This window comes from Vombatus ursinus, unplaced genomic scaffold, assembly GCF_900497805.2.
Source record: "Vombatus ursinus unplaced genomic scaffold, bare-nosed wombat genome assembly UNPS02014893.1, whole genome shotgun sequence".
NCBI classification, from domain to species: Eukaryota; Metazoa; Chordata; class Mammalia; order Diprotodontia; family Vombatidae; genus Vombatus; species Vombatus ursinus.
The window spans coordinates 4,209,428-4,236,306 of NW_020954671.1; the positions used below are offsets into that span (position 1 = coordinate 4,209,428).

Consider the following 26,879-nt stretch of genomic DNA (forward strand, 5'->3'; position numbering starts at 1 on the left):
GCCCTACGAATTGTCCCGGATGTGACCGTCCGGGTGGTGCGGCCCTTCCGCAGATCCCGGTCCGGCATCCGAAAGGCCAATGGGTGAGTGTTCCGGAAGTGGTCGCCCCGAGGCAGGGGGCGGGGCTGTGGTTAAGCTGTTGCCACAGTTACCGGGTTTGGGAGCTCCTGCGGCCCGGATGTAATCATCCTGGTTGGTGGAGCCTTTTGGCTGGTCACGGTTCTCAGTCCAAAAGGCCAATGGGTGAGTGGTCTTCGATCCCCGCGCGCTCTCCCGCCACCTCACTCTTCCCTGGGGGCCAGCTGGGGTGGGGATGGAGGGAGACTGGACTCGTGCCTGCTCTCTCCCGCGGCTTCGGCTCCCGCACCCGTCCTTCCCTTCCCCGCACTGGGAGCTTGGGCCGGAGCAGCTGCAGGCCCCCCGCGACCCCGACTGTGCGTCGGGGAAAATGAGCGTCCGAGGTGCAGGGATTTCCGGGGCCCCGGAGTGGGGTGCTCTCCGAGCAGAGGAGAAAGCGGGTGAAAATGAAATAAACTCACTTATTAGAAAAGTCCTTTTGCGTATGTGTTGGTAGTAGAGAACGGTGATTTCAAAATTCAAATGCTGAATCTAATAAGTATATCAGTAATAATATTTATGTAACGCTTTAAGGTTTACAGGGGGTGGGGGGTAGAGTGAGTTCAAAATTTAAAATGCTGTCTAATTTATTAATAATGTTTATGTAGCAGTATACGGTTAGCATGGGGGTAGCGGAGTAATCTCAACACTTAAAATGCTGAGTCTAAGTTTATTAATATTTATATAGTGCCTTAAGGTTTGCAAAGGTTTGGGGAAGTTATTTCACAATTTAAAATGCTGAGTAATAACTTTGTTAATAATATTTATATAGCTCTCAAGAGTTTGCAAAAGTTCAGGAAAGTGATTTCACTATTTAAAATTCTGAGTCTAATAAATGTGTTAATATTTATATAGCACTTTAAGGTTTGCAAAGATTCGGGGAAGTGATTGCAAAATCGGAAATTCCAAGCCTAATAAGTGTATTATTAATAATTTTATAGCGCTTAAGGTTGTCTTGGGAGGAGGGAGTTCAAAATGTAAAATGCTAAGTGATAAATATTATTAATAATAATATCTATATAGTGCTTTAAGATTTGCAGGGGATGCGGGGAGTGATTTCAAAGTTTCTCAGCATTTATGCTGAGTATACTAAGCTTATTAATAAAATTTGTACACTCGGATATAAGATTGTCGTGGAAATAAGGGAGAATGAATTAAAAATTCTAAATGCTAACTAATAATTTTAATAAAAGTCACATTCTGTTATTCCATTTGATCCTCACAACAACCTTGTGAAGTAGGTACTGCTTATTATCCTCATTTTACAGCAAGGAAACCAAGGCTAAGAGATGTCAAATAAGTGAATTGTCCAGAGTTGAACAGCTAGTATTTGCAGGAAACCGGATTTGAACTTGGATGCTTCCTGACTCCAGGCCCAGCGCTATAGTCATTTCACCATCCAGCTGTGGAGTATGATAATGAAAAAAACAACAAAGGAAACTTCTTTCTTATACAAAATGAAGCCAGTGCTGTCAGTCAACAAGTATTTATTTAGCTGTCAGTATATACCAGGCACTAGATCTTCATTTTTCTGACTTCATATCTAATGGCTTCAAAGGAGAACTGGGTTCACATCCCACCCCTCACATTTATTTTCAGCCAAGAGACAATGGGCAAATCATTTATTTTGTCTAGGCTTCAGAGTCCTTCTTTGGAAAAGAAGTTTAAGGTGGTTGGACCCCAAGATTTTTACTTTCCTGCTCAACTCTTAAGTTCTACAACTCACCTAAATAGTATGTGTCAATCCACGTGTAAATCCTTGTGTTGGATACTTGGGAGATTGATGAGTGAGGAATGAGTGAAACTGAGTCAAGACTCATCCTCAAGAGACTTTCCCAAATTAAATGATTTCTAGAATTATCTCTGGCTTCATATTAAAGAGGATCAGTACACATTTATTAGGTATCTTTTCTGAGCAAAGCATTGTGATTCTGACTATTAAAAATCCATCTAATAAATTTTTATTAAGCACTTAGTATGCACTGAGATGCAAGTAAAAAGTTAAATCCTTTAGGAGCTTACCTCCTAAAGAGGTAGGTAGCATGCAAATAAGTGGGTATATATACAAGATAGTTATCAGGTCTCTGGAAGGTAACTTTAGTGGAAAAGCTATCAGCTGCTGTGAGGACCAGAAAAGTTCTCTTTGTAGAAAGTAGTATTTGAGTTGAGTCTTGAAGAAAGGGATTTTAAGAGGCAGAAATGAGGAGAACAGAATATTTGAGGCCTGGGGGGCAGCACCTAGGACAGTATGGCTGGACTATATGGTATGTGGAGGCAAGTAATATGTAAGAAGACTGGAAAGTTAGAAAGGGGCATAGTTGTGAAGAACTTCAAATGACAGAGGAGTTCATTTTTGATCTTAGAGGTAATAGGGAGGCTATAGAATAGGAGGAGGGACATGCCCTTTGGTTTAGGAAAATTACTTTGGCAATTGTGTGAAGATTGAATTACATTGGGGAGAGACTTGAAGCAGTGAGATCAGTTAGGGATCTATTGAAATAGTTTAGTGGAGAGAGGTAATGAGGACCTGAACTAGGGTGGTGACCGTGTGAGTGGAGAGAAGGGGAGTTACCGGACAGATGTAGTAGAGGAAGAAATGATAAAGATGAGGTCAGAAACCAAATGGCAGGAGGTTTAGAAGATTGAGAATCATCTCTTCACATTTTATGTCTAAGATAGGGCTGCAAAAAAAAAAGAAGAGGAGGAGAAAGGGGGTGGGGAGAAGGAAAAGAAAGGAGAAGGATGCAGGAAGGAGGAGGAAAGACTAAGAAATCACCTTTGAAGTTTAACCTTGATCTTAACCATACAGTAGAGGGTGGAATCTTTGATTCTGGAAGTTTTCGACAGTTCTCGAAGCCTGGAAAGCTAGAAAATGTTATTTATATTGAACTTTTCAAAAAATAAGATCACAGTTGTGTCTGAGAAACAGTTCTCCAGAAAATACTAAAAATACCTTACCAAGAAATACCTTAAGACCAGTCTTCATGAATGGTGTTGTGTGGTTGCATATGACAAGAAGACTTATGAATTTCATTATTTCCAGATTAGTCAAGATGGGGAAGGATCTGAATCTGGGGATTAGGTGGAACTCTTTCAGTAGGGTTTTGCATTTTAAAAAGAGTTCAAAACAATGAAACATATTATGAATATATTTAAATTTACTGGTGAATAAAACTTGGAACAATTAAGAAAAGTGAGAGGAGAAAAAGAAGAGACAACCAATCATAACCAAGAGAGATGGGAAGATATTCAACAGGGATAGAGGCATCTAGTGAGGATTTTTTTTTTTTTTATATTTATTTTAAAGGATGGAGGAGATTAGGGCGTTAGTAGGTATCAGAGATGCAGCCATTCGGTAGGAAGAGATTGAAGATTAAGGAGAAAGGAGATGATAGTAGGGGCAGTCTGACGGACCACATGGGAGGGATTGGGATCAGAGAATATGATTTTGGCAAGGAAGAAGACCACATATTCATCAAAGACTGGATTGAAGCAGGAAAGGAATGTGAGATAATAAGAGAGAAGAACTTTTGGCAAACAGCCTCAATTTTTCCAGTGAAAAGGACCTCAACTGAGAGAGTCAGGGGAGGGAATGCAGGGAGTGGGGAGGGCTTATGGAGAGAAGAGAATGTTTTGAACAGCCATAATAGAGAATGAGATAGAGAATTAATTAAGAAGAAATAGAAAGATTGCCTTGTGTCAGTGAGGACTCAGTTGAGTTTAGGTCACATAAATTTGTAGTAGACTCTTCTCAGTATGGTTTTGTGAGTCCCTTCAGCTCTGTTCAGCAGGTGGGTAAGATTGAAGTGGGTAGGTGGTTGGAGTAACCCAAGTTTGGTGAGATGTGATAGGCAAGAGGAAAGAACAAGGACTTTATAGTGTAGAGGAGAACTAGTTCACCAAGGGGTCACCATTGAGAAGATAGAGCTAGAGCAGGATTGATCATCAGAAAGTACTGAGGGGTGGAAGGATTGGAAGTCATGAAGACGATGAAGAAAAGGGTCAGGGAGAGTTGCAATTATAAAGGATTATTATTAGGTAAAAGAATATCAGAGTTCTTTAATTTGACAATAGAACACTTTTGGATGATGGCACTAGCACAGCCAAGTTGTCTTGGCTGAGAAGGTGTGGAGGAATTGGTAACATAAGTTGAATAGGTTGAGAAACTGGAAAGTCAAGGTATTTAACACACACATTAAAGGACTCTATTATAAGAGCAGTAGTTAAGATGGTAAAAAAAAAAAAAAAACAAAACTGAGCCAGACACAGAACTGAATAAAAAAGGAGGAAGAATGTTCTGGGTCTTTAATAGCCACAAATGATATAGATTGGGTGAAAAATTGTATAGAGTGAACCTCAAAGGAGTTAAGGTTGTTGAGTGTTGATGAAAGGGAGCATCTGGACTGGGCAATGGGAAATAAAGAAAACCACTGCGATCAGATTGGGGGTAGAGGGAGTTGAAAGAGAGGGAGTGCTACCAGTACTGGAAAGGATGGCCAGGGACACGGTGTTGTCTGGAAGGAGTCAGGTCTCAGTGAATGCCAGACATAGGAGTTCAAGAGAAGAGGAAGTCTAAGATGAGAGTAAAGGCTTGGTTTTTGTTTGTTTGTTTTGAGATTATCAAGATTTATTCAAATCAACAAGTTTTAATTATTTTAAAAATTATTTATTTTTAACATTCTTTTCATTAAAAAGTTTAAGTTTCAAATTCTCTACCTCCCTACTCCTGCTGAGAAGGCAAGCAATATATCAATTATATGTGTGAAAGCAGGCAAAACATTTTCATATTAGCCCTATTTTTTTAAAAAAGCAAGAAAAATAAAGTGAGAAAATGATAACTTCAATTTGCACTTAGTTCATCAGTTCTCTCTCTGGTGGTGGATAGCATTTTTTCATCGTGAGCCCTTTGTAATTGTCTTGGATCATTGTAGGGATCAGAATAGCCAAGTCTTCACAGTTGATCATCATCACACCGTTGCTGTTATTGTGCACAATGATCTGCTGGTTGTTCTCACTTCACTTTGCATCAGTTCAAAACCACACCTCCACCCTTGTCTTTTCCTGTGGCTCAGTAGTACTTAATCACAATCATATACCACAGCTGGTTCAGCCATTCCTTAATTGATGAGCATCCCATCAATTTCCAACACTTTGCTACCACAAAAAGAGCTGCTATAAGTATTTTTTGCATGTATAGGTCTTTTTCCTTCTTTCTTTGATTTCTTTGGGATACAGACCTAGTAGTGGTATTGCTGGATCAAAGGGTATGCACAGTTTTATAGCCTTTTGGGCATAGTTCCAAATTGTTCTCCAGAATGGCTGGACTAGTTTACTGCTCCACCAGCAGTTCATTAGTGTACCTGTTTTTCCATATCCTCTCCAGCATTTGTCATTTCTGAAAGGTGTGAGGTGGTATTTCAGAGTTGTTTTAATTTGTCTTTCTCTAATCCATAATGATTTAGAGCATTTTTTCATATGACAATAAATAGCTTTGATTTCTTCTGAAAACTGCCTGTTTATATCCTTTGACCATTTATCAATTGGGGATGGCTTTTTTTTTTAATAAATTCGACTCACTTCCATGCTCAGTGAGATATGAGGCCTTTATCTGAGAAATTTGCTATAAATTTTTTTATATTATTTCATTGTGGTACCTTTTTAGCAAAATGTAGTTTCCCTGATTGTTTCTTTAATTAAATATTTTTGAGATCATGATTACTAGCCCTGCCTCTTTTATCTCAGCTGAAGCATATTAGGTTCTTCTCTAGTCCTTTATTTTAGCTCTGTATGTGCCTTTCTGTTTCAGGTATCTCTCGTAAACAGTATGTTATTGGATTCTGGATTCCATTCTGCCATCTGCTTTTTTGTTTTATTTTTATTTTACAGATGAGCTCATCCCATTCACATTCATAGTTATAATTACTGTGTATTTCCCTCTGTCCCATTTTCTTCTGTTTCTTCTCTTTTTATCCTGTCCCTCCTCAAAAGTCTTTTTTGCTTCTAACCACTGCATTCTTTGATCTGCCTTCCCTTTTATCATTCCACCCATCTACCCTCCCCTCCCCCCCTCCTTAAATTGAGAGTAAGTTTGTTCAGTGTAGATTGGGATTTCCAGAGGTCACAGTAGTAGGGGTTGGCAAATCAGGAGTGAGACATTACATGGGCTGAGTGTGGGGAATGGGATATTGGGATTGAGGTGGATAGGAATGGGTAGACAACTTGGGTTACTTTTGGCACTCAGAGTTCAGTGTTTCAGAGATGGTCAGAATAAGAGGATTTGAGTAAGCTAACTATTGGGGAAGAAGTTCAGGCAGAGTATCTGTGAGTGGAGAAAAGTTGGCTGATGAATGAAGGTAGGTGATTAGGGCAGGCAGGATATTGTTGTGTTTTGGGGGACCTATGGGAAATTATCGTTATGATTGGCACTAACAGGCCTGGTAGTGTTGTGGCTAAGGAGCCTCTAGAAACCTAGTAAAGAGACAGAAGAGGGTATGACCTAGGAGATACCCAGAAATTGAGTAAAATTAAACAAGAGCCAACTCAGGATGTTACTTTTTATTTTCTCCAGCTCTCAATTATGAAAGACACTATTATATTCAGCCTTTGAGTAAAGAAGGATATTTCGAGAAGGATATTTCAGGAGAGCATGAGTTTGAATTTATGAAAAATTTTGTCATTTAATATTAAAGAATATTTATATAATTGTCCATTCTTTTCACTTTAGTTCTATGCACATTTTAAGTATGGTTATTTTTAACAAGTTCTACATTGGAGTTTTATTTTCTAATCTTGCCCTTCTGATTGCATCATCTAGGCAAAGATCTTTTCTTTTTTTTTTCTTTTTTTGGTAAGGCAGTTGGGGTTAAGTGACTTGCCCAAGGTCACATGGCTAGTCCGTGTCAAGCATTTGGTCTGAGGCTGGATTTGAACTCAGCTCCTCCTGACTTCAGGGCTGGTGCTCTATCCACCGGGCCACCTAGCTGCCCCACAAAGAACTTTTCTTAAAAAGGACATTTAACCCTTCAACAATCCTCTTATGTACCAAAGGTCACAATAAATCAGAATCTTTTTCAGTTTAAGTTTTTTCCAGTTCAGTTCAACAAGCATTTATGAAATGCCTACTCTGTGAAAGGTACCGTGCCAGGTCCTGTAGATAACATGGATAGAAAACAACAAATTTCTACCTTTGAGGAGCTTTAATGAAACAAATTATACTAGTAACCAAAATGCAAGTTATAAAATGACTACTTATGCAGGAGAGATCAAATCTTTTCCCTCAAAGGTTTAAGAAGGGGAGGAATCACGCTCACTGGGGAGATCAGAGAAACAATCATGGTAGCTGAAGTACTAAACACCCTTTTAAAAAAATTTCCCCAGTGTGCCATCCAACCCAAGCATTACAGCCAAGTTCCAATGACATGCTTTGAAGGATATTAGGAGGTATTTATGTGCTTTCTTTAATTTTTTGAAAGCCTTGAGAGGGATGGCCGTGTATATAGATATGAAGAGATAGAGCAAAACTCTGGAGATGTTAACAGCTTGGTGACACAGTGGATAGAGTGCTAGGCCTAGAGTCAGGAAGACCTGAGTTCAGTTGCAGCCCCAGACACTTAATAGCTGTGTGATTCTGGGCAAGTCATTTAGCCTGTTTGCCTTAGCTTCCTCATCTGTAAAATGGCGATAATAGCATCTGTCTCACGGGGTTGTTGTGAGGATCAAACGAGATAATAAGTGAAGGGCACTTAGCACACTGCCTGGTATAAGTGTTATATAAATGTTAGCTATTAGTGTGCTGCTCTTCCCCCCGGGAATTGCTATACCCTGAAGCTAAGTGTTTTTATGGTGGTGGCACCAATTAGTTGGAGATGTGCCAGTAAGTATGCACTGTGACCAGATCACGACATTCTCCTAGTGAATTTAAGGCAATAGAAACTGTGCCATGTGGTAGGGAATTCAGCTTGGGAGAGACAAAGGGAGAAGTACTATGCACATTATTAAGTGCTTAATATTTGCATATCTCAGTTATCAGTTACAAAAAGCTATATCCAGACAGGAATTATATTCTCATCTAGAACTTTGAAATTGTATAGAAATAAGATTGAAAATTGCATGTCATTATTCCTTATGGTCTCTAACTGTAAGCATTATTAATAGGTAACATTTATATAGCACTTTAAGGTCTGTCTTTTCTGTGCCTGTATCCAGGCTTGCATCCAGCTAAAGGAAATAGTGATATAGTGAGGTGATAATTGAAATATGTTCTAATGTTTGCTCAAAAAGGCTTCCACTGTTGTTTTTCATTAGTACGTTCAATAATATTTTACTATTTTGGCATTTGTTTTTAAAAAGCTATTGATATTCAACCAGCATGCCTTGGACTTTATTGTGGGAAGACACTGATATTTAAAAATGGTTCAACCGAGATATATGGAGAATGTGGGGTAAGCCTTATGTTTATTTAGTACTTCATCAGTCAGTTTTTGATCTTCGTTGCTTTTTAAAATCTTTTCAAAAGTAAAATTTTGTTCTTCTGTTTTGCTTAAAAGTTTCCACAATTTATCAGTTCATTAGCATAAAAATGCATATTTTATTATATTGGTTATCTGCAGAATAATGTATTTCTTCCTACAAAGTTATATTTACTAAGCACATGTTAAATCATTTTTTATAGTCATTCCTAATTATTTTTATTACTTGCCATAGCATATTGTATATATAGTAGGTTAGCATTCCACCTCCAGAATATCCCTATGGAATTATTTTTAAATTTATTTAATAAGCAGATTTTCTATAGTCAACTACTTTAGCAAGTAGAGTCCATTCATTATAAAATATTTAGTAACGTAGTTATGATAAATCTTACGCAGGTTCCATGAAAAGAACACATTTTTGCTTTAAGAATGCCTTTTTTTAATTTCTGAAGGCTGCAGATGATTAAATGTTTGGACTGAAATAGAGGGTCTTATTAAGTAATTATGTTTTTATGCTTTTAGTTAATATTCCCAAAGTAACTCTATAAATAAGAAAGTTTTTCTATTTTTCAGGTGTGCCCAAGAGGACAGAGAACGAATACTCAGAAATATTGTCAGCCATGTACAGAGTCCCCAGAACTTTATGACTGGCTCTACCTTGGCTTTATGGCCCTGCTTCCTCTTGTTCTCCATTGGTTCTTCATTGAGTGGTATTCAGGCAAAAAGAGGTTAGCTAGCCTTGCTTATCAGGGAAAATTGTCTGGCTGGGGAAAGGATCTTCCAGGACAGGGATTGTTAACCTGGGATCTATGAACTTGTATTAAAAAAGCTGATAACTGTATTTTAGTAGAAATGATTTCCTTGATAATCCTGTGCATTTTATACATTTAAAGGCATTCTGGGGAGAGCCATAGGCTTTACCAGTGTGCCCAAGGGGTCCATGATACAGGAAAGGTTGTTTACCTTCAGATTATAAGTACTGATATAGTTGAATAGTTATTGAATAGTCATAGTAATCTAAAGCCAGCTTAATTTTAATTAATAAGGTAAATATTCTTTGTCTTTCATTTTAGGGGTTTAATTAAAGGAGATGGTTTTATAACTATATGTAGTATCTAATAATAGTACAGAACTTGCTTTGACTTAATGTTTATAATCACAAGATTGACAAATATTTTAATTTAGTGGAATGATAGCCTTATATAATTAACATTTGTTTACAATAATACAGATGTGGCCAGATGTAAGAAAATTGATAGGAAAGCACAAATAAATTGGGAGTGATTATTTGCATCAGAAAATGATTGTTTCCTTTCCAAAATTAGGGCAGGGGCTATCTTACTTTTCTGTTTGTATCCCCAGCACTTAGTACAGCACTTTGCTCAAGAGTTAGCACTTAACTCTTTATTCATTCATTCAGAATAATTCATAGAGGCTTCTTAGAGAGCAACTCCTAAAAATGATTTTAACTTAATGCAGGGAAGAAGATTGGTGGAATGATAATCTTAAAGATAAATTATGATAATATCTCTATAAACAATGACATTTCTTTGTCTGACTTAGAGATTTAGGGACTTATTCTAGGACTCACATTAATGGCTATTATGGCATGAAACTTATGTAGGCCATGCAAATAATCAGGGATAATATGTTTATCTTTTCCATTTCACATTTGGGGGACATTTAACAGCTGTTTGAATAGGTCAGGTTGAAGCTGTTGTAACTTGATGCAGTGTCTTTCCTCCATTCTAATTTGGTCTTGAATTTGATGTTTGAATAACTAGTCTGTGGTCTGACCATATACTTTGACCTAACCTGGAAATGACTTCTACCACGGTAACTAGTTATATCGTCTCTATCAAGATGTAGTCGACTACTGAGTTCAAATCTGGCCTCAGACACATAACATTCACTAGCTGTGTGACTCTGGGCAAGTCACTTAACCCCAATTGCCCTCACCAAAAAATAAATAAATTAAAAATAAATAAATAAATGAGTTCTTCTACACCAAAAAAAAAAAAAAAAAAAAAGATGCAGTCGACTGAATTTTTTGTGAGGTTGTTTAGTACTCACAAGAGTTAAACTGAAACACACCAATGTGTACCAGGAAAGGGAAATGGAAAGATTTTGTTCAGTTCAGTAAAGTTTTATTAATCTTCAGAGGTGGAGTTTGCCAACAGACCTGTACTAGGCTAAGACATACTTTCTCTCCTGAAAGAAAGCCATAGAAGAAAACTTAGACTGCATTCTGTTTACTTCCAACAACTACAAACATAATAACGCTAGCATCATACATTTATATTGAATTTTAAGATTTGGAAAACATTTTATGTATATTTTTTAATTGTCCTTGTAAGGATGAGGTACTATAGGTGTAATTATCCCCATTTTAAAAATGAGAAATGTGAGACTTAAAGAGGTTAATGACCATGACTGCATAGCTAACAAGGTAAGATTTGAACCCAGGTCCCTCCCAGCTCTAAGTCCAGCATATTTTCCACTAAACTATGCTGCCTCTCCCTTGTAGGCAGCTCTTTTTATATGGTTGATGAAAAGTCTTTGTTTATTAAACTTTGTCTTGATTTAATTCTATTCCTTAACTACTGTAATAACCTCCTAATTGATTTCCTTCTAGTCTGTCCTCCGGCCAGGAAAAAAAAAAATCTTGTAAAGCACAAGTTTTAGACCTGACCATATCACTTCCCTGCTCAAATATGTTCAATAGCTCCTTCTTGACACTGAAGGAAAGAAGGGAAAAAGCACTAACAAGTAAGGAAATCAAAAAGGTGGAGATGGGCAGTGGTCCTTGAGCTCGGTCTGGAAAGAAGCCAAGGTTGTAAGAAAAGAGGTGGGAATACAATCTTGGTATGGGGGGAGAGTGCAGTAAGGTGGGAGGCCATCTCCTGCTTCCTTACTTTGAACAAGCTGGTCCCCATTCTTGGAATGCATGCTGGCCTCACCACCTCAGAATCCTTAGCTTCTTTCTAGATAAAATACCAGTGCCTTAGCTTGGCATTTTCATTTTGGCTGCAGTCTGTCCTTCCAGGCTTATTTTACTTTACTCTCCTGTAGGCCTTCTATATTCCAGCAACACTGGCCTACTTGTTATCCTGTGAACTTAGCAGTCTATCCCCTGCCTACTTGCCTTGGGACAAGCTGTCTCCCATACTTGAAATGCAGCCCTACTTCGCCTCTACTCATTAGAATCTTTTGCTTCTTTCCAGGCTCAGCTCAAGTTTCCTACAGGAAACCTCCATCAGTCTTAGCTAGGTTCTCTCCCTCCTCAAACATAGCTTGTATTTACTTATCTATTTACATCTAAGTTTTTTTGAGGGCAGAGAATTTTTTTTTTGTCTTTGTATCAACAGCATCTGGCCTACTGGCTTACTGTCTTGGATGTAGTAGGCCTTTATAAATGTTTATTGAAGAGATTATATTCAGATTTTTTTTTGATAGAGATGTCACTGTATTTGAAACCACTAAATTTAAGAAGGATCAGAAATAAAGATGAGACATCTATAAAACAGATAATTTAAGTTATTGAGGGAAATGGACTTTAATTTATATAAAACGTTTTCCTAGGGGTATGTTTACGGTGTTGTGGCGCTGGTGCTTGCAGGATTTACAATATAGAGGATTGAACAGTTGAGTGTTTAGGATAGAACCTGATAAGCTTTTTAAAATCCCACATTCCTATTCCAACTTTGTCTTTTCAACATGGACCTATTAAAAATGAAATGCTTTCTTATATATTTATAAATTTTATGTCTGTAGATTTGTGATCTTACTGATATTGGTATGCCCTACATGGGTGCCTGATTGTTTCTTATCTCTACTTTCTTATCCATATTCTCCCATAGATGAACTTATACATGTAGTCTTAAGTAAACTCTTGAAAATGTACTTAAGTAATTTCAGTAAGTCCATATTTTATAGTTGTAATTTTTTAATGTGATACCACAGTAGTAATGATTTATCATATAAATAACCAAAAAATTTGAGCCTTTTTATGGAATAAAAATTCCTCTGTCTTATATGTTACAGCACACAGTTGATCACTATTGGAAATAATAATTTTGTATCTAAAAATATGAGTAGCACTAGTAGCCAAAAATGAAGTTAAATAAGATAGAGTAAAATATTTTTATTTATTCAGTGTTACCATCCTTATTCTCCACTGAAATTCTGCTTCAGTGCTCCATGTTGGCACAGAAGTGACCATCAATTCTCAAAATCATTCCTATAGAGATAAGCACTGGCAGGATCAGTTAAGCTGGAAATTCTTGGGAGGATGAACTTGGAGATGGGCTGTATATTGTCTGAGGTCCAGCCTAGTTAAGTTGAGAATCATCATTATCTCTACAGGAGATGATAAATATCACCACTCACCACAACTTGAAAGTTGTTTGCTTAGAGGGGTTGCAGTCTGAATTACGGAAAGTCACATCGATAAAAATCAAAGATCTTTAAAGTATTGAGGTAGCATCCTTGTCATAGAATCTTAAAGTTTGGAGGGACATTAGAGGTTATCTAGTGTAATATAAACACATTTTGTGACATCCTCAACAGGTGGTCGTCCATTCTGTGCTCATCTATCACAGTACTGGTGAACTCACTATTTCTTGAGGCAGTCCATTCCACTTTTACATAACCTCCCTTTAATTTTCACCTTTTGACCCTAGTTTTGCTTTTTCAGCTCAAGAAGAATAATTTTAATTCTTCTTGAAAACTCTCAGGTAATGAGGATAATATTCCTGTCTTCATCCTCTCCTCCACATATTTTGTTTTCTGGGCCTCGCATTCCTAGTTCTTCCAACCAGTCCTCATATGACAGAGTTTTGGGTCCTCTTGTTGTTCTGGTTACTCTCTTTTGGGCACCTCCCCACTTGTCAATATGGGGATCAATTTTGAACACAGTATTTTGGATGTTATCTTACAAGAACACAAGAGGGCTCCTCTCTATTTCTGGGTACCATAACTTTTATTAATGTAACCTAAAATTTCGTTCTCTTTTTTGGGCAGCTACTTCACATTGTTGATTCATTATACTGTGAATTACTAGTGTAGGACTTTATCATCATCCCTATTAAATGTTATGCTTGTAGATTTGATTTATTGTTTCAGCCTGTCAAGATCTTTTTAGTTCTGTCTGATGCCTTGCTCACCCAGTTTTGTGTTATCTATAAATTTGATCCAAGACATTTCTAAAAATATTTAACAGGGTCAAGGACAGAACCATGTAAAACATCCCTCCTGGTTGATATCAAGTCGTCAGTGCTCTCTGGTTCTGTTGTTCAGTGAGTTCTGAATCCACCTAACTAATCCTGAAATTACTTGTTCTTCCATGAAATAGATTCAGCAACGTGGACAGGAAGCTCCCAATAAACATTTTTTATGGTAGTGGTGGTTATCATCCTGTTAAAGAGGTAGAGATAATTTCAGTGTAAATTTTTACTTAGATTGTGCCATTTGCTAGTGTTAAATCTGGGAAAGGTATCTGTTTTCTAGGAGATTGATTTAAATTTCACATTTGCGCCTTCTCTATAAAGTTGTTTTGTTTTGTTTTTTTGATAAAAGGTTTCTGGAAATCAGATTCAGAAACAGCTACATATAACTTTATAAATTTCTTGCCACCTTCTTCTCCCTCTAGTTCCAGTGCATTATTTCAGCATGTAACGGCCTTATTTGAATGCAGTGTGGCAGCTATTGTTACATTACTTGTGAGTGATCCAGTTGGTGTTCTGCAGATTCGTTCTTGTCGAGTATTGATGCTTTCTGACTGGTACACAATGCTCTACAACCCAAGTCCTGATTATATTACCACAATACACTGTACTCATGAAGCTGTCTACCCACTGTAAGTATAGAATTCCTCCTAATTCAATTTATTTCATTTCACTTTAACATTTATTAAGCCTCTACTGTATATAGGGTACTAGTCAGCCACAGAGAAGAAAAATTTCAGATAATATTCAATCCCTGTTTACACTTAGTTTATAATGTAGTGGGGCAATATCATACAGACACACACATTTACATTACTTAAGCGTAAAATAATATGAAAATGTAACAGAAAGGTGCAAAGTACTTCATGTAAGTTCAAGAAAGAAAATCAATTTCTTAATGGAGAGTATCTGGAAAAGTTTCATGAATCATTTGAGTTGAGGAACAGAACAACAGGTAGGATTTCAACAGGAGAAGAATGAGACAGAGACATTGATAGAAGCAAAGACATAGAGACAGAAAATAGTTTAGTGTGGTTGGAATAGAGACCATGTGAAGGGGAGTAATAGGAGAGGTAGGAAAGGTAGGGTGGTACTATATTCTGAAGAACATGGAATGCCAGGCACTGGAATGTGAACTTTATTTGGTAGACAGTAGGAAATCACTCGAAAAATTTTTGAGTACAAGGGTAAATGATTGGATCTAGTTATAATCAAGTCAAACAAAAACATTTACTAAGTGCTGACTATGTGTTAGGTGCTAAAATAAAAAAAGTCCCTATTCAAAGATTATAAAGAACTATGAAAGATAGATTAAAGGCTAGAGAGGGTAGATGGGGAAGACTTGTTTTAAATGGCCTGCCAACTGTAAATATATGATCGTGTGATATAGTAAATGTTTAATTCATCAAAATATTTTTTAAAATAACTTGTATGACAAAATAATATGGATTAGGTATTCCTTGTATATTGTTATATTTTGCTTGGTAAAGAAAATAGGCTAACCTGGTGTTTGGATTCTAGGAATTACAGCCAGATGAGTTTTTTATTTCATGCTAAATGAAATAAGTCCATGTTGAGTGAATTTGAGGGAGCTGGAGATGAAAAAGTACACTTTAGATTAGCATTAGTGTTTTCTGTGAATAAATAAAACATTAATGTAAATGAAGATGAATCACATGGTCTTTTAAAGGTATTATGTATAGACTTTCTATACTTTATATACGCATATGTAACAAAATCCAAATAGTGTAAAGAAATGTTTTAGAATCTGTCCTAGAGGGTTCTCAAATTTAGAAGGATTTGCTAAAGTGATTATTACTTATAAAACAATTTCAGAGAGTTTCATGCAGTTATAATTTCATAGGCTATTAAAACTGCAGCATGCAGATTTAATTTTCTTTGAAACTTCAAGACTTAAAGAACTTGTTTGGTCCTGAAATTTTAGAAGTCTTAACTCAATTGAAGATTGTATGGAGATATAAAATGTGACTATAAAATTTTGAGATTGATTCTGTAAGATGCACATGAAAATAAGTCTTTTAAATTTATAAGACATCTCTGATGTTAAGAGGTTTATCTTAGAGCCCACAAAATAAGAGTATGGTAAACATAGGGGAAACGTCATCCAAAGAGCTTCACCAAGACATAAATCAAGAAATGCTACTCTGGTTCTTTTAATTACAAAAACATATTACCTGCCTATAATCCTTGTCTTAACTATGTCTTCTGAGGACCAAAATAGGCCTGTTAAGGGCAGGAATCCAAAAGGGGGGCGTTGTGAGAGGGAGTCAAGAAACAAATTTAAAAATTGAGGAAACTATATAATTTATGTTCTGCTAATTCAGTAAGAAATGTTTATAGAAAATTGTCAAAGATCTCTAAATCATCACAGCATTTACATAGGATTTCTTCCCATAATATGTATCTTTTTTTTGTAAATGGAGGCACACTTACTAACTTAGTGATAAACTTTTGATGGGGAGAGAAGAAGGCAAAGCCCTTCATAAGATGCACATTGGAAAGAGATGAAAAATTTCTTAGTTACTTTGAATGCAAACTTAACTGACTAGAAGTTTTAAGAATGACTATGGATATTGCAGTTGCATAAGTGCTATACATAAGTTGCATATGGATATTGCTACAGTTGCATAAGTACTATTCTCAGCTAGCCTTTCATACTACTTTGTGGTTAGGACAAGAGAGTCAAAATAGAAGGTTATTAGTACAGTGTAAGCCACTGAGTCTGAACAGTTAGGTCCTCAGAGAAGAAAGAAACCTGACAGATAATTTCTTCAAAAGATTCCAAAACTTTTGAGAACAAAGTAACAGGTAATTGATGCCCTCCTCTGATGAGACAATCAGTTAAGGGAAAGCTTGCTTATGGGAGCTCCTTAACATTTGAACAAACCAAAGGACGGGTGAGCATAAAGACACTTATTTTTAGAACAGCATATAAAGACCATATATTATACCTTGCAACATACTGTGTTGAATAAAAAAATATTACAGTAGCCCTATAGTAAAGAGCGAGAATGCTGTGGGCAAGGATAACACAAGTACCAAGTACAGGGGTATGATTTTCAAGCTGATTCAAGAATCCTAGGGTTCCAGGGCAGAAAGAAAAACTCTGTGAGGCACATGTTAACCCTGACTGGGTATGTAGCCTGTCTGTCACATTATTGTTGAATCCTAATCTTGTTTGAGGATTAAATGTTTTATTTTTGATGAGATCTGTTATTTCATTGATATAGGAAACTCCTGGTGCAAAAACATCATTTATGCAGATTGGCAACTCTTTTTTAACTTAAGAGTCTTAAGAGAACTGCCAGCCTTTTACCTAATTCATATAAGACTCCAGTACAACCTTTATAAAAGATCTGTAAACTTGATCTTCTCATCAAAGAATGAACTATTAATATACTAAACTTTAGGACTTTTTGATGTGAAAATGGCTGTGAAAGAAATGTTAAAAACTAATATAGTTTTCACTTAAAATTTTATTTCATAGAAGTACCATCATATTTATTATGCACTAATCTACCTTTTCACTTTAAATTTTATTGATCTAATTTTATTTTATAGATATACCATTGTATTTATCTATTATGCCTTTTGCTTGGTATTAATGATGCTGCTCCGACCACTTCTGGTAAAGAAGATTGCCTGTGGCTTAGGGAAGTCTGATCGATTTAAGAGTATTTATGCAGCACTTTACTTCTTCCCAATTTTGACTGTCATTCAGGCAGTTGGAGGAGGCCTTCTATGTAAGTGGGATAATGTCAGTGAAATACTTTTATCATTTGTACATGTAATAAATAATAAATGTCATTTTATTTCTTTAAATGTTTTAAACACCTTTACTTGATATAAAATGTAAGTTTATTTTAGAAGCACATTGGCCTTTGGCAACACATGTGACATTCCATGCCTTTAGTCCACTGTCTTTTTACTGAGGATAGAGAAGTTTGTTTAATAATTAGTTCTCTGGAACCAAGATTAGTCATTGCAATAATCCAAATTCTGATGTATTTTAGGGTTCTTTTTCTTCATGTTATTGCGTCTATTCTACTTTCTTCTGTATCACTTCATATGTCTTCCCAAATTCTTTGAATTCTTTTTCATCTTTTCTTTCATCTGGCACTATGATGTTCCATTATATTAATATGCCAGTTTGTTAGCCATTCCGCAATTGATGGATGCTCACTCTGTTTCTAGTTATTTGTTACCACAAGAAGTGCTACTGCAAATACTTTTTCCCTGCCTTTGACATCCTTGAGATATATGTCCACATTGGTATTAATGAGTCAGAGTATGAATAATTTGGCCATTTTTCTCATTTAACTCCAAATTGTTTCAGAAATGTTGGATTAATTTATTTTAGCAGCAGTATATTTGTGTATTTGCCTTTCCACAGCCCATGTAATGTTGACCATTTCCACATTTTATCATCTTTGTCAGTTTTCTTGATGTGAAGTGAAACCACAAAGTTAATTATGCATTTATCTTATTGGTGATTTGGAGTATATTTTCATATGATTGTAGATAGTTTACATTTTTTCTTTTGAAAACTTTATATCCTTTGACCACTTATCTGGTGGGGAATGACTATTGATGTTATATATTTGTGTTGGGGAATGACTATTGATGTTATATATTTGTGTTATCTTCTTATATGTTTTGCCAATCATACTTTTAAAATACTTTTTGTTGATGTCTTTTGTTTTTACATCACCTTCATTTCTGAATATGTTTTCCCCTCTCTCCTACCCAGTGAGTCATCCTTTATAACAAAGAATTAAAAAAATAAAGGACAGCAATTCAGTAAAACTAACCAACACAGCAACTGAGTCTGAGAGTATATGCTGTCTTCTACGCCAAAGAAAAGGAAGAGCATTTTTTCATCTCTTCTCCAAGGCCAAATTTGGTCATTATAATTGCACAACATTCAGATTCTTTTTGTTTCTTTGTTTTTGTTCTTTGTATTTGCATTGTTGTGGTCATTGTATTTGTTGTTTTCCAGAGTCTGCTCACTTCACTCTGTATATTTCTTCTCTGAATTCTTTCTGTCAATTATTTCTTATGGCTCAGTAATGTTCTCTTCAGTCAGTGGACCACAATTTGTTTAGACATTCCTCAACTGAAGGGAGTGCCCTTGGTTTCTAGTTCTTTGCTATTACAAAAAAATACTGTTATGAATATGGTACCTTTATTTCTATCTTTGACTGCATAGCAGTGGGAGCTCTGGGTCAAAAGATATGGATATCTTCATGATTTTTTTTATCATGATTCCAAATTGTTTCCCAAAATGGTGATACCAAGTTATAACTCCATCATATTTTGTATTGTAGTTATTAGACTTTGATAGATATATTTGATGCTGAAAAAAAATTCCCCAACATCTTATACCAGATAAGGAGACTTCCTTTTAGTAGTATGTGTTTTTGGCTTTGTTCAACTGTGTTTGATTACTTCTGTGTCTCATTTCTCTAGCCTATTCACTGAACTACTTTTCTGTTTTCTAACTTGTACTGAATAGTTCTTAAGATTACTGCTTTATAGTATAATTTGAGATCTGGTAATGCTAGACTTCCTTAATTCCTGTGAGGTGTTTTGTTTTGTTTTTTTCATTATTTCCCTTGAGACTTTACTTGTCATTCCATGGATGAATTTTTTATTAATTTTGTCCAGTTCTTTAAAGTAATCCCTCAGAAATTTGATTAGTATAACACTGAATCTTAAAATTAGATTGTATTGTCATTTTTATAATTTTGGCATAGTCCAACCATAAATAATGTTTCCCCAATGATTCAAGTCTTCCTTTATTTCCATATACTGTGGTGTTTGCCTTGATAGGTTAATATCTAAATATTTTATGCATTTTGTTGTTATTTTTAATGTCATTTCTTTTTCTTGTGTCCTTATGGTTTTTGTTATTCATATACAGAAATTTATATTAATTTTGGGCAGTTTATAATATATATTGCTATTTTACTAAAACTGTTCCTTTAATTACTTTTGTCTCCTTCAGTTTCTTTTTAAAATTTTTTAAAATAGTGATAGAGACAGTGGACACCCTGGTTTTACTCCTGATGTTACTGTAAAAGTTTCTGGTATTTTTTCATTACAGATTGTTCTGCTTTTCAGTTTTAGATAGGTACTTTTGATCATATTGAAGAAAAATCCTCTTATTCTTAAATATCTTAATGGTTTTTTAAAAAAAAATCTTGAGTACTATATTTTGTCAAAGTCTTTTCTGTCTTATAGTAATATGATTTATTCTATTTGTAACTTTACTAACAGAACCATCCTTGCATTCTTGATATAAATCCAACATTGTCAGTGAACATTTTAATATATTACTATGACCTCTTTTCTAGAATTTCATTTAATATTTTTGCATCAGTATTCTTTACTGATATTAGTCTAAAGTTTTCTTTCTCTGATTATCTCTCCTTGTTTGACTATCAGGATTACTTCATATGAAATGGAAAGTTAGGTAGTTTTTATATTAGGAGATCTTAATGATATTTTCTTTTTTTTTTTTAAAGTATGTTTTAACTTTTTTTCAATTGCATATAAAAACAATTTTTAACATTCTTTTTTTATAATTTGTGAATTCCAAATTCCCCTCCCCTCTTTTCCTTCCCCTCTCCTTGAGAAGACATGCACTTTTGATGTAGTTTATACATGTGCAGTCGTGTAAAACATTTCCATATTAGCTGTGTTGCAAAAGTGAGCACAGACCAAAAAAAAAGAAGAAAAAAACAAGAAAAATAAAATTTAAAAAGTATGCTTTGATCTGTATTTAGACTCCATCAGTTCTTTCTTTGGAAGTGGATAGCATTTTTCATCATAAGTCCTTTGGAATTGTCGTGGATCATTGTATTGCTGAAAATAGCTAAGTCATTCACAGTTGGTCATCATACAATATTGCTGTTACTGTCTACAGTGTTCTCTTGGTTCTGCTCACTTCACTTTGCATCAGTTCATGTAGTCTTCCCAGGTTTTTCTGAAAGCGTCCTGTTCATCATTTCTTACAGTACAATAGTATTCTATCACAATCATATACCACAATTTGTTCAGCCATTCCCCAATTGATGGGCATCCCTTCAATTTCCAATTTTTTGCTACCACAGAAAGAGCTCCCATAAATATTTTTGTACATACAAGATATTTTCATTTTTCTTTCAACTTTTTGAGAAACAGACCTAGTAGTGGTATTGCTAGATCAAAGGGTATGTACAGTTTTATGGCCTGCTGGGTATAGTTATTTGCTTTTTCAAAGCACATTGGTAATCAAACTTTTTCCAAGTATAAGTTAGCTATAATTGACTACAGACAAGCCTCTGTGAAATAGTTAATCATCTTAATTTTTTTGTTTTCTCTGTAATTTACTTAAAATGAGGATTTATTTGCTTTTTTCAAACACAGTATTGTTTGCCTTGCAGATTATGCCTTTCCATATATTGTATTAGTCTTATCATTGGTTACCCTGGCTGTATACATGTCTGCTTCAGAAATAGAGGTAGGAATCATTTTTACCTATTGTTAAAGATTTTACAGATTTAAGAACTGTTTATGTACAAGTAGAAAATGTGTAATAACTCTTGCAGCTTATTTTATAACCCTTAATAAACACCTGAAAAATACTAGCACAGTAAGATATAGTAGCTTTCACTTGTAGGTAAGCTTATGAAAGAATGTACTATAAACTCATGTTTGTCCAAAATGGCTAGAGGGGATGTTCCAGTTAGTGGAATATTCTTGCTAACTAAAACTTACCATATACCTCTTGTTATCTAGCACCACAGTTGATATGTTATCACAGAGAGCTGAGTCTTCATGTAATTGAGGCTTATTCTTTTCAGCATCAGATCTTTTTTTTTTTTTTCCATTTCCCTCCTGCCTTGAACAGAATAAACTCATTTCAGTCCTTCCATGGTTTAAAATTTTCTCAATCTCAGTACTCTCCCCACCAAAGCAGATTGCATTCCCTCTCTCTTAGTCACTCCAGGGAAGAGTTCTTCATTCTCCTGCCATCCTGCCAACAAGCCTCTTAAAGAATATATTGAACATTTTCTTTTAGTAACTCAGAACTGTCATTATAAATCTTAATTATGATAGATGGGGTGATACTTCCTTTCAGAGTCAGAGGTACATGTGGGTCCCTGTCCCCAGACTGCACGGTGATCCCATCTTTGGTCTTGGGGCTAGCTTCCCTTCTCAGGCACGTGAATGTCAGCTGCTTGCTCCCTGGTCAGTGTTTCCCAGCTCGGTTGTGGCTGCTTAGCACTTAGGAGCTCCTCAGGTCTCATTCCTGTGCATTAGCTTACAAGCCATTACCTGCCAATGACAGCTTCATGACAGCTCTCCTTCTAGAAGCAGAGGAAACCCAGCATTGTCTTGGGGTTTGCAGCTCTTCACTACCACAGAGTCTATTATTTTTTTTAACTTCCTAGTTCATTGTAGTTCTGGATATTTGAGGTTGCCTGAATTCTAGTCTTTAGATAATTGTGGTATTACTCTGTACCTTCCATGGGTCAACTCTTTTCTACTTAACTACTTTTGGATTTGTATTATCACACATACAGTTCACAATTTTCAGATAATTAGTGTATGGCCAAATATGACCTAATGGTAAAACTATATTGAATATTAGTCTGGCCTAGTGGAGTTGGGTTCAAGTTCTGCCTCTGACACGTACTAGCTGTGAGACCCTGGGCACGTCACAGCTTGTCAGTTCTTTGGGCAAATCTCTAAAAATCTAAGTTGCAGAAACGGTGCTCAGCCAGATTGATAGAGGAAGTTTACCCCTTCAGAGTTCTTTATGTCAATAAAGCATAGCTCCAATCCCTGTCCCTAACCTTGATGATTCACAAGATGCACGAGCATCTTTCAGCACCTTGGTCGTCATGAACGTTGTCATTGTGGTCTTTTTAAAAGTTTGATGATTTTAGTTTTTCTAGATATTTGGAACTTGAGTAAAAAGTTATTTTCAGAAACTTTGGGATTTAAATTTAAAATTTCTGGCTGTATGGGAAATGACATACTAAGAGATGCTGTGATATAGCTAAAACAGAAAGTGTAGTATTCATGTGTCCTTATAGCTTTTTCTGTAGTCAGTAGGCTTTCAGGGGTGGGAGAGGTAAGTGAAATGGTGCCTCCATTTTTTCTCCATAGGTACCATATGACTCCAGTTTAACCAGATGTGAAGAGAGCACTTGTTTTCTTATAGCTGTAATTCTGTCTTTTTAATTTGCATCTGTGTCAAAAGGGATTAAGAATATTTGTCACACTTTTAAAAGTTAATTTTTTTCACAGAGATCTGATTTTTCTCCCTTTCATTCCTTTCCACCTCCTTTCCCCAAGAAAAAGCAAGAAAAACAAAACCCTTTTTACAAACTTGTATAGTCAAGCAAAAGAAATCCCACACTGACCACGTCCAAAAAAATTTGTCTTAAACTGCACTCTGAATCCTGTATCACATTTTAATGTAAAAATATAGGCAATAGTTTCTGAATTCTGGACTTCAGATAATGTATAAGATGTGTTAAATTCTATCAAGCATATATCTGCATTTCTTTTTTGTTTTGTTTTATCATATATAGTCCTTCAAAGATCTTTTTCTCAGAAAGAAAAGGCTAATCATTCTCTTGAGCCACTGGTTACTCCATGCCTATGGGATCATCTCCATCTCCAGAGTAGATAAACTAGAGCAAGACTTGCCACTCTTGGCTTTGGTGCCAGCCCCTGCGCTGTTTTACATACTTACGGCAAGGTATACCGAACCTTCACGGATCCTTTCGGAAGGAGCCAATGGACATTAAGTGAAATGGAACGTATGCCAACAAACCCAAGAAGCATTCTTGATAAAAAACAAGCTGGGGAATCAAATGTAAACGTGTGAACATGCTGCTTTGTCATGCTGTGGTGCACCCTCTGCAGAGCTGATACCACCTGATTGCCAGCTAACCTTGTGGACTAGACTTAAAAATGCCAAGCAAGCATCCAACTGATACTTGGAAGAATTACATGAAAGTCCCATGATGAAGCACTGTGTTGTACTACTGCTTTGGTTATATTGCAAAAGGCAAACAATAGCCCTTTGTTTATTTCTAGCTTATTTTTTTGCTGTAATACAGAATGGTATTCTACTCTTAGAATTGTCTGTTTCCTAAAAATGAATGTGTAAATAAATGTAAGTTGATGGTGGTGTTATATAAAACATAAAAACAAATTTTTTTTTAGTTATTTATTTTCACCTGTACAATATTTTGACATAATACAAAGAATAAAATAGTAATATGCAATAGGTTTTCTGTTTAGATACCCTTATTGAAGAGATGTTGAAATTATTGTTCCTTAAAAAAAAAAGAAAGAATTGAATGAAAATTCCAAAATAAAAATTATGAAATTTTGTCACTTTAACTACATTGTCATTAAGGATTTCCTTGCCTGGCTAATTCTGGAAAAATGCTAAATTCTAAATAGTGATAATGCCATCTTTCCACATTTTCATGTTTTGAAGCATTCTAATCATTGTCCTATTAAATTAAATGAAGGACTGATGATATTTACTTAAATATTTCCTTTCTTGCATATCCAAGCTTTGAGAATGAAAATAGAGAACTTTTTTTTTCTAATAGTTGCCCTCTTGGTGGACCTGAGGACAGAAGTTAAGATTAATAATTGTAACCTCAAAATATAAATTTTAGCACTTCATATAAAAAATTTCCAAAATCTTTATCTATTGGTATTGCAGAGGTTCTTAACCTTGGCTCCATCGACCCTACAGGTGATCATCAGCAGATTTCAACCTTTCTTTTCCCTTTTTAATCCTATCCATTTTACTTGAAGCATTTGAAAACATTCTGAGAAGGGGTCCCTAGGCTTCATCAGAGTGCCTAAAGGGTTTGTGAAAAGGTTGAAGAACCCTTGATTTAAATGATCTTTATTTGTTTTTGTTTGTTTGTTTGTTTGTTTGTGAGGCAATTGGGGTTAAGTGACTTGGCCAGAGTCACACAGCTAATGAGTGTTATGTGTCTGAGGTCAGATTTGAACTCCGGACTCCAGGGACGGTACTCTATTCACTGTGCCACCTAGCTGCCCCTCTTATTCTGGTTTAAGGGAACTTTTTGATCCTCTCACTGGAGTTTCACAAATAATAGCAATGCACTGAAAAGCACTATTTTGGTAATTTTGTTGGTGCAGTTCAAATTCATGGTAGTGGTATACACTAGGTGATTTGGTTCTGTTTTGTTTTTAATTTTTTTTTTTAGATCAAAATGAAGCAAGATAACCCAACTGGAATATATATTTTCTTTTTTTTTCCCCCCTGTAAATATGCTTTCTAATTTAAAAGGTTGTTTCTGATACAAGTCTGGATCAGTCACCAGTGGCAGATAATTATCCTGAATCCCTCACTTACAACAGTTTTTGAAGTTTTCCCATTATATTTAAAAAGTTATCTGTGTCTTTAAAATTTTTGATTTGTTCAGAGACTCATGATATGTATCGATAGCCTGATAGATAGAAAATATCAAGGCTAGCTAGCAGGGCTTCATTTTCTGCAAGGATCTACTATTGGGAGTAAATCAACAATGAATTTCCCTCTTACTTTTTTCCCTCCTCTCCTTCCCTCCCTTAACCCCTCTCCCATTATGGTAAAATGTAAATGGGAGAAATTATATATAAGTAAATATGATAACCATCAAATAATTTTGGAGTAGTTGATAAACAATGTATTTTAAAGTTACTTTTTTAAGTAATAGCATGACCAGGAGAGAGTACAAACTACCTGAGTGTTGTTGGCACTACTGAACTGTTGAACTTTGGTCATTTGTTATTAAGGCTATTTCTTAAAGTGCTGATCTGTTGGGGTTTTTTCCCAAATAAGTTTGCTCTATGCCCTTTGTAAGATTGAGAGCTAGAAATCATTCACTCCAAACTCATCATTTTACAGATGAGAAAATTGAGGCCCAGAGTGACTTGATCTGAGTCACTGGTAGTAAGCAATAGAATAGAAATTGAATCTGGAGTCTTCTAATTTAGTATTCCACTTAACCAGACTTCATCTTTCATAATTATAGTATACAATATATTGCTAACTAGTTTAAAGATGCAAAGAGGCCTAAAAGTTCTTAATTTATTCATATATTTAGGTCATATGATAATTTGACCATCGATCTTGATTAAACAGTTGTCCACATTGATTACATTTCTTACTAGTTCAAACACCCACTTCCCCTCCCCCTCAAAAAATGGTTCAATGAGAAATTTCTGTGCAAATGATTTTTTAAAGGTTTCTTCAAATGTAAAACCTGCTTTGGTTATAATCAATACTTTGAATTTTCCAAAACCTAATGATAAAAACTCAGAGAATGGGCTATGTCAAATTATCTTGCAAGTAAATTCACTGTATTAGGTTAGTTCTTTGAAATTCTTTGATCTTTATTTTAAAGTAATTTTAAGTGGCCAAAAAAATCACTTGTTTAGCTCAGATATGAGTAATTTTATATTAATCAGTTATCTTACCTCTTTCCAGTTGTAGTAAAAAGTACATTGGGCCTTTAAGCAGTCATAGTACCTTTAAATGTAATAATCTTGTTACTATATATTTTTAATTAAAACTGTACATTGTGCTCTTTGGTCTTAGGTTGAATTTATTTTTTCAATTCAATTGCAGTTCTTGTTATTTATCATTTTCAAAAATTAACAATTACAATTTGCCTGTAAAACCCAAATTCTTCTTTACATCCCCTTTATGTCTTTATGTCTACTACATAGACATAAAAAGACGTCTAGGATATTACTGTCCTAAGCTGTCACTTGCTTGAGTAGGATGTTATAAAACTGTCTTTTAGTGGATCTTTTCTGATCATCCTTTAGAACCTCTTAGGACCTGAGTATGGGTCATAACTTATGTCCAAGAACCAATATATCAGGAAACTCCAGCTTGTGAACGCCCTAGTTAAAATCTAGCACCTAGATCTGACTATAACATTCCAGACGTGGTTTGACTCTTGGCGCAGTTTAGATGGACTTGTTTACCACTCCTGTTTGGACA

The 26,879-nt window shown here is 35.5% G+C and overlaps 1 protein-coding gene and 1 pseudogene across 2 annotated transcripts; both read left to right on the forward strand.

The window, feature by feature from the left end:
* The first annotated feature begins 9 nt into the window (after positions 1-9).
* On the forward strand, positions 10-24,123 carry JKAMP (JNK1/MAPK8 associated membrane protein). Of its 2 annotated transcripts, none has more exons than XM_027842922.1 (7): positions 10-83; positions 8,467-8,558; positions 9,162-9,316; positions 14,239-14,445; positions 17,396-17,577; positions 21,262-21,338; positions 23,422-24,123. In XM_027842922.1, exons 1-7 carry the CDS (start codon positions 80-82, stop codon positions 23,638-23,640), a joined length of 936 nt encoding a protein of 311 aa, XP_027698723.1. In that variant the 5' UTR covers positions 10-79; the 3' UTR covers positions 23,641-24,123. The 2 variants fall into 2 exon arrangements, with proteins under 2 accessions (XP_027698723.1, XP_027698722.1); XM_027842921.1 differs by lacking the exon at positions 10-83 and adding an exon at positions 128-243.
* Positions 2,860-3,199, forward strand: LOC114028597 (annotated as a pseudogene).
* Positions 24,124-26,879: the final 2,756 nt, after the last annotated feature.

Bases quoted from the DNA above. Each gene is read 5' to 3' on its own strand.
- JKAMP (XM_027842922.1), top strand. The intron at 9,317-14,238 runs GTTAGCTAGCCT...TTCTCCCTCTAG, and splicing joins TGGTATTCAGGCAAAAAGAG to TTCCAGTGCATTATTTCAGC. The intron at 17,578-21,261 runs GTAAGTGGGATA...TTTGCCTTGCAG, and splicing joins AGTTGGAGGAGGCCTTCTAT to ATTATGCCTTTCCATATATT.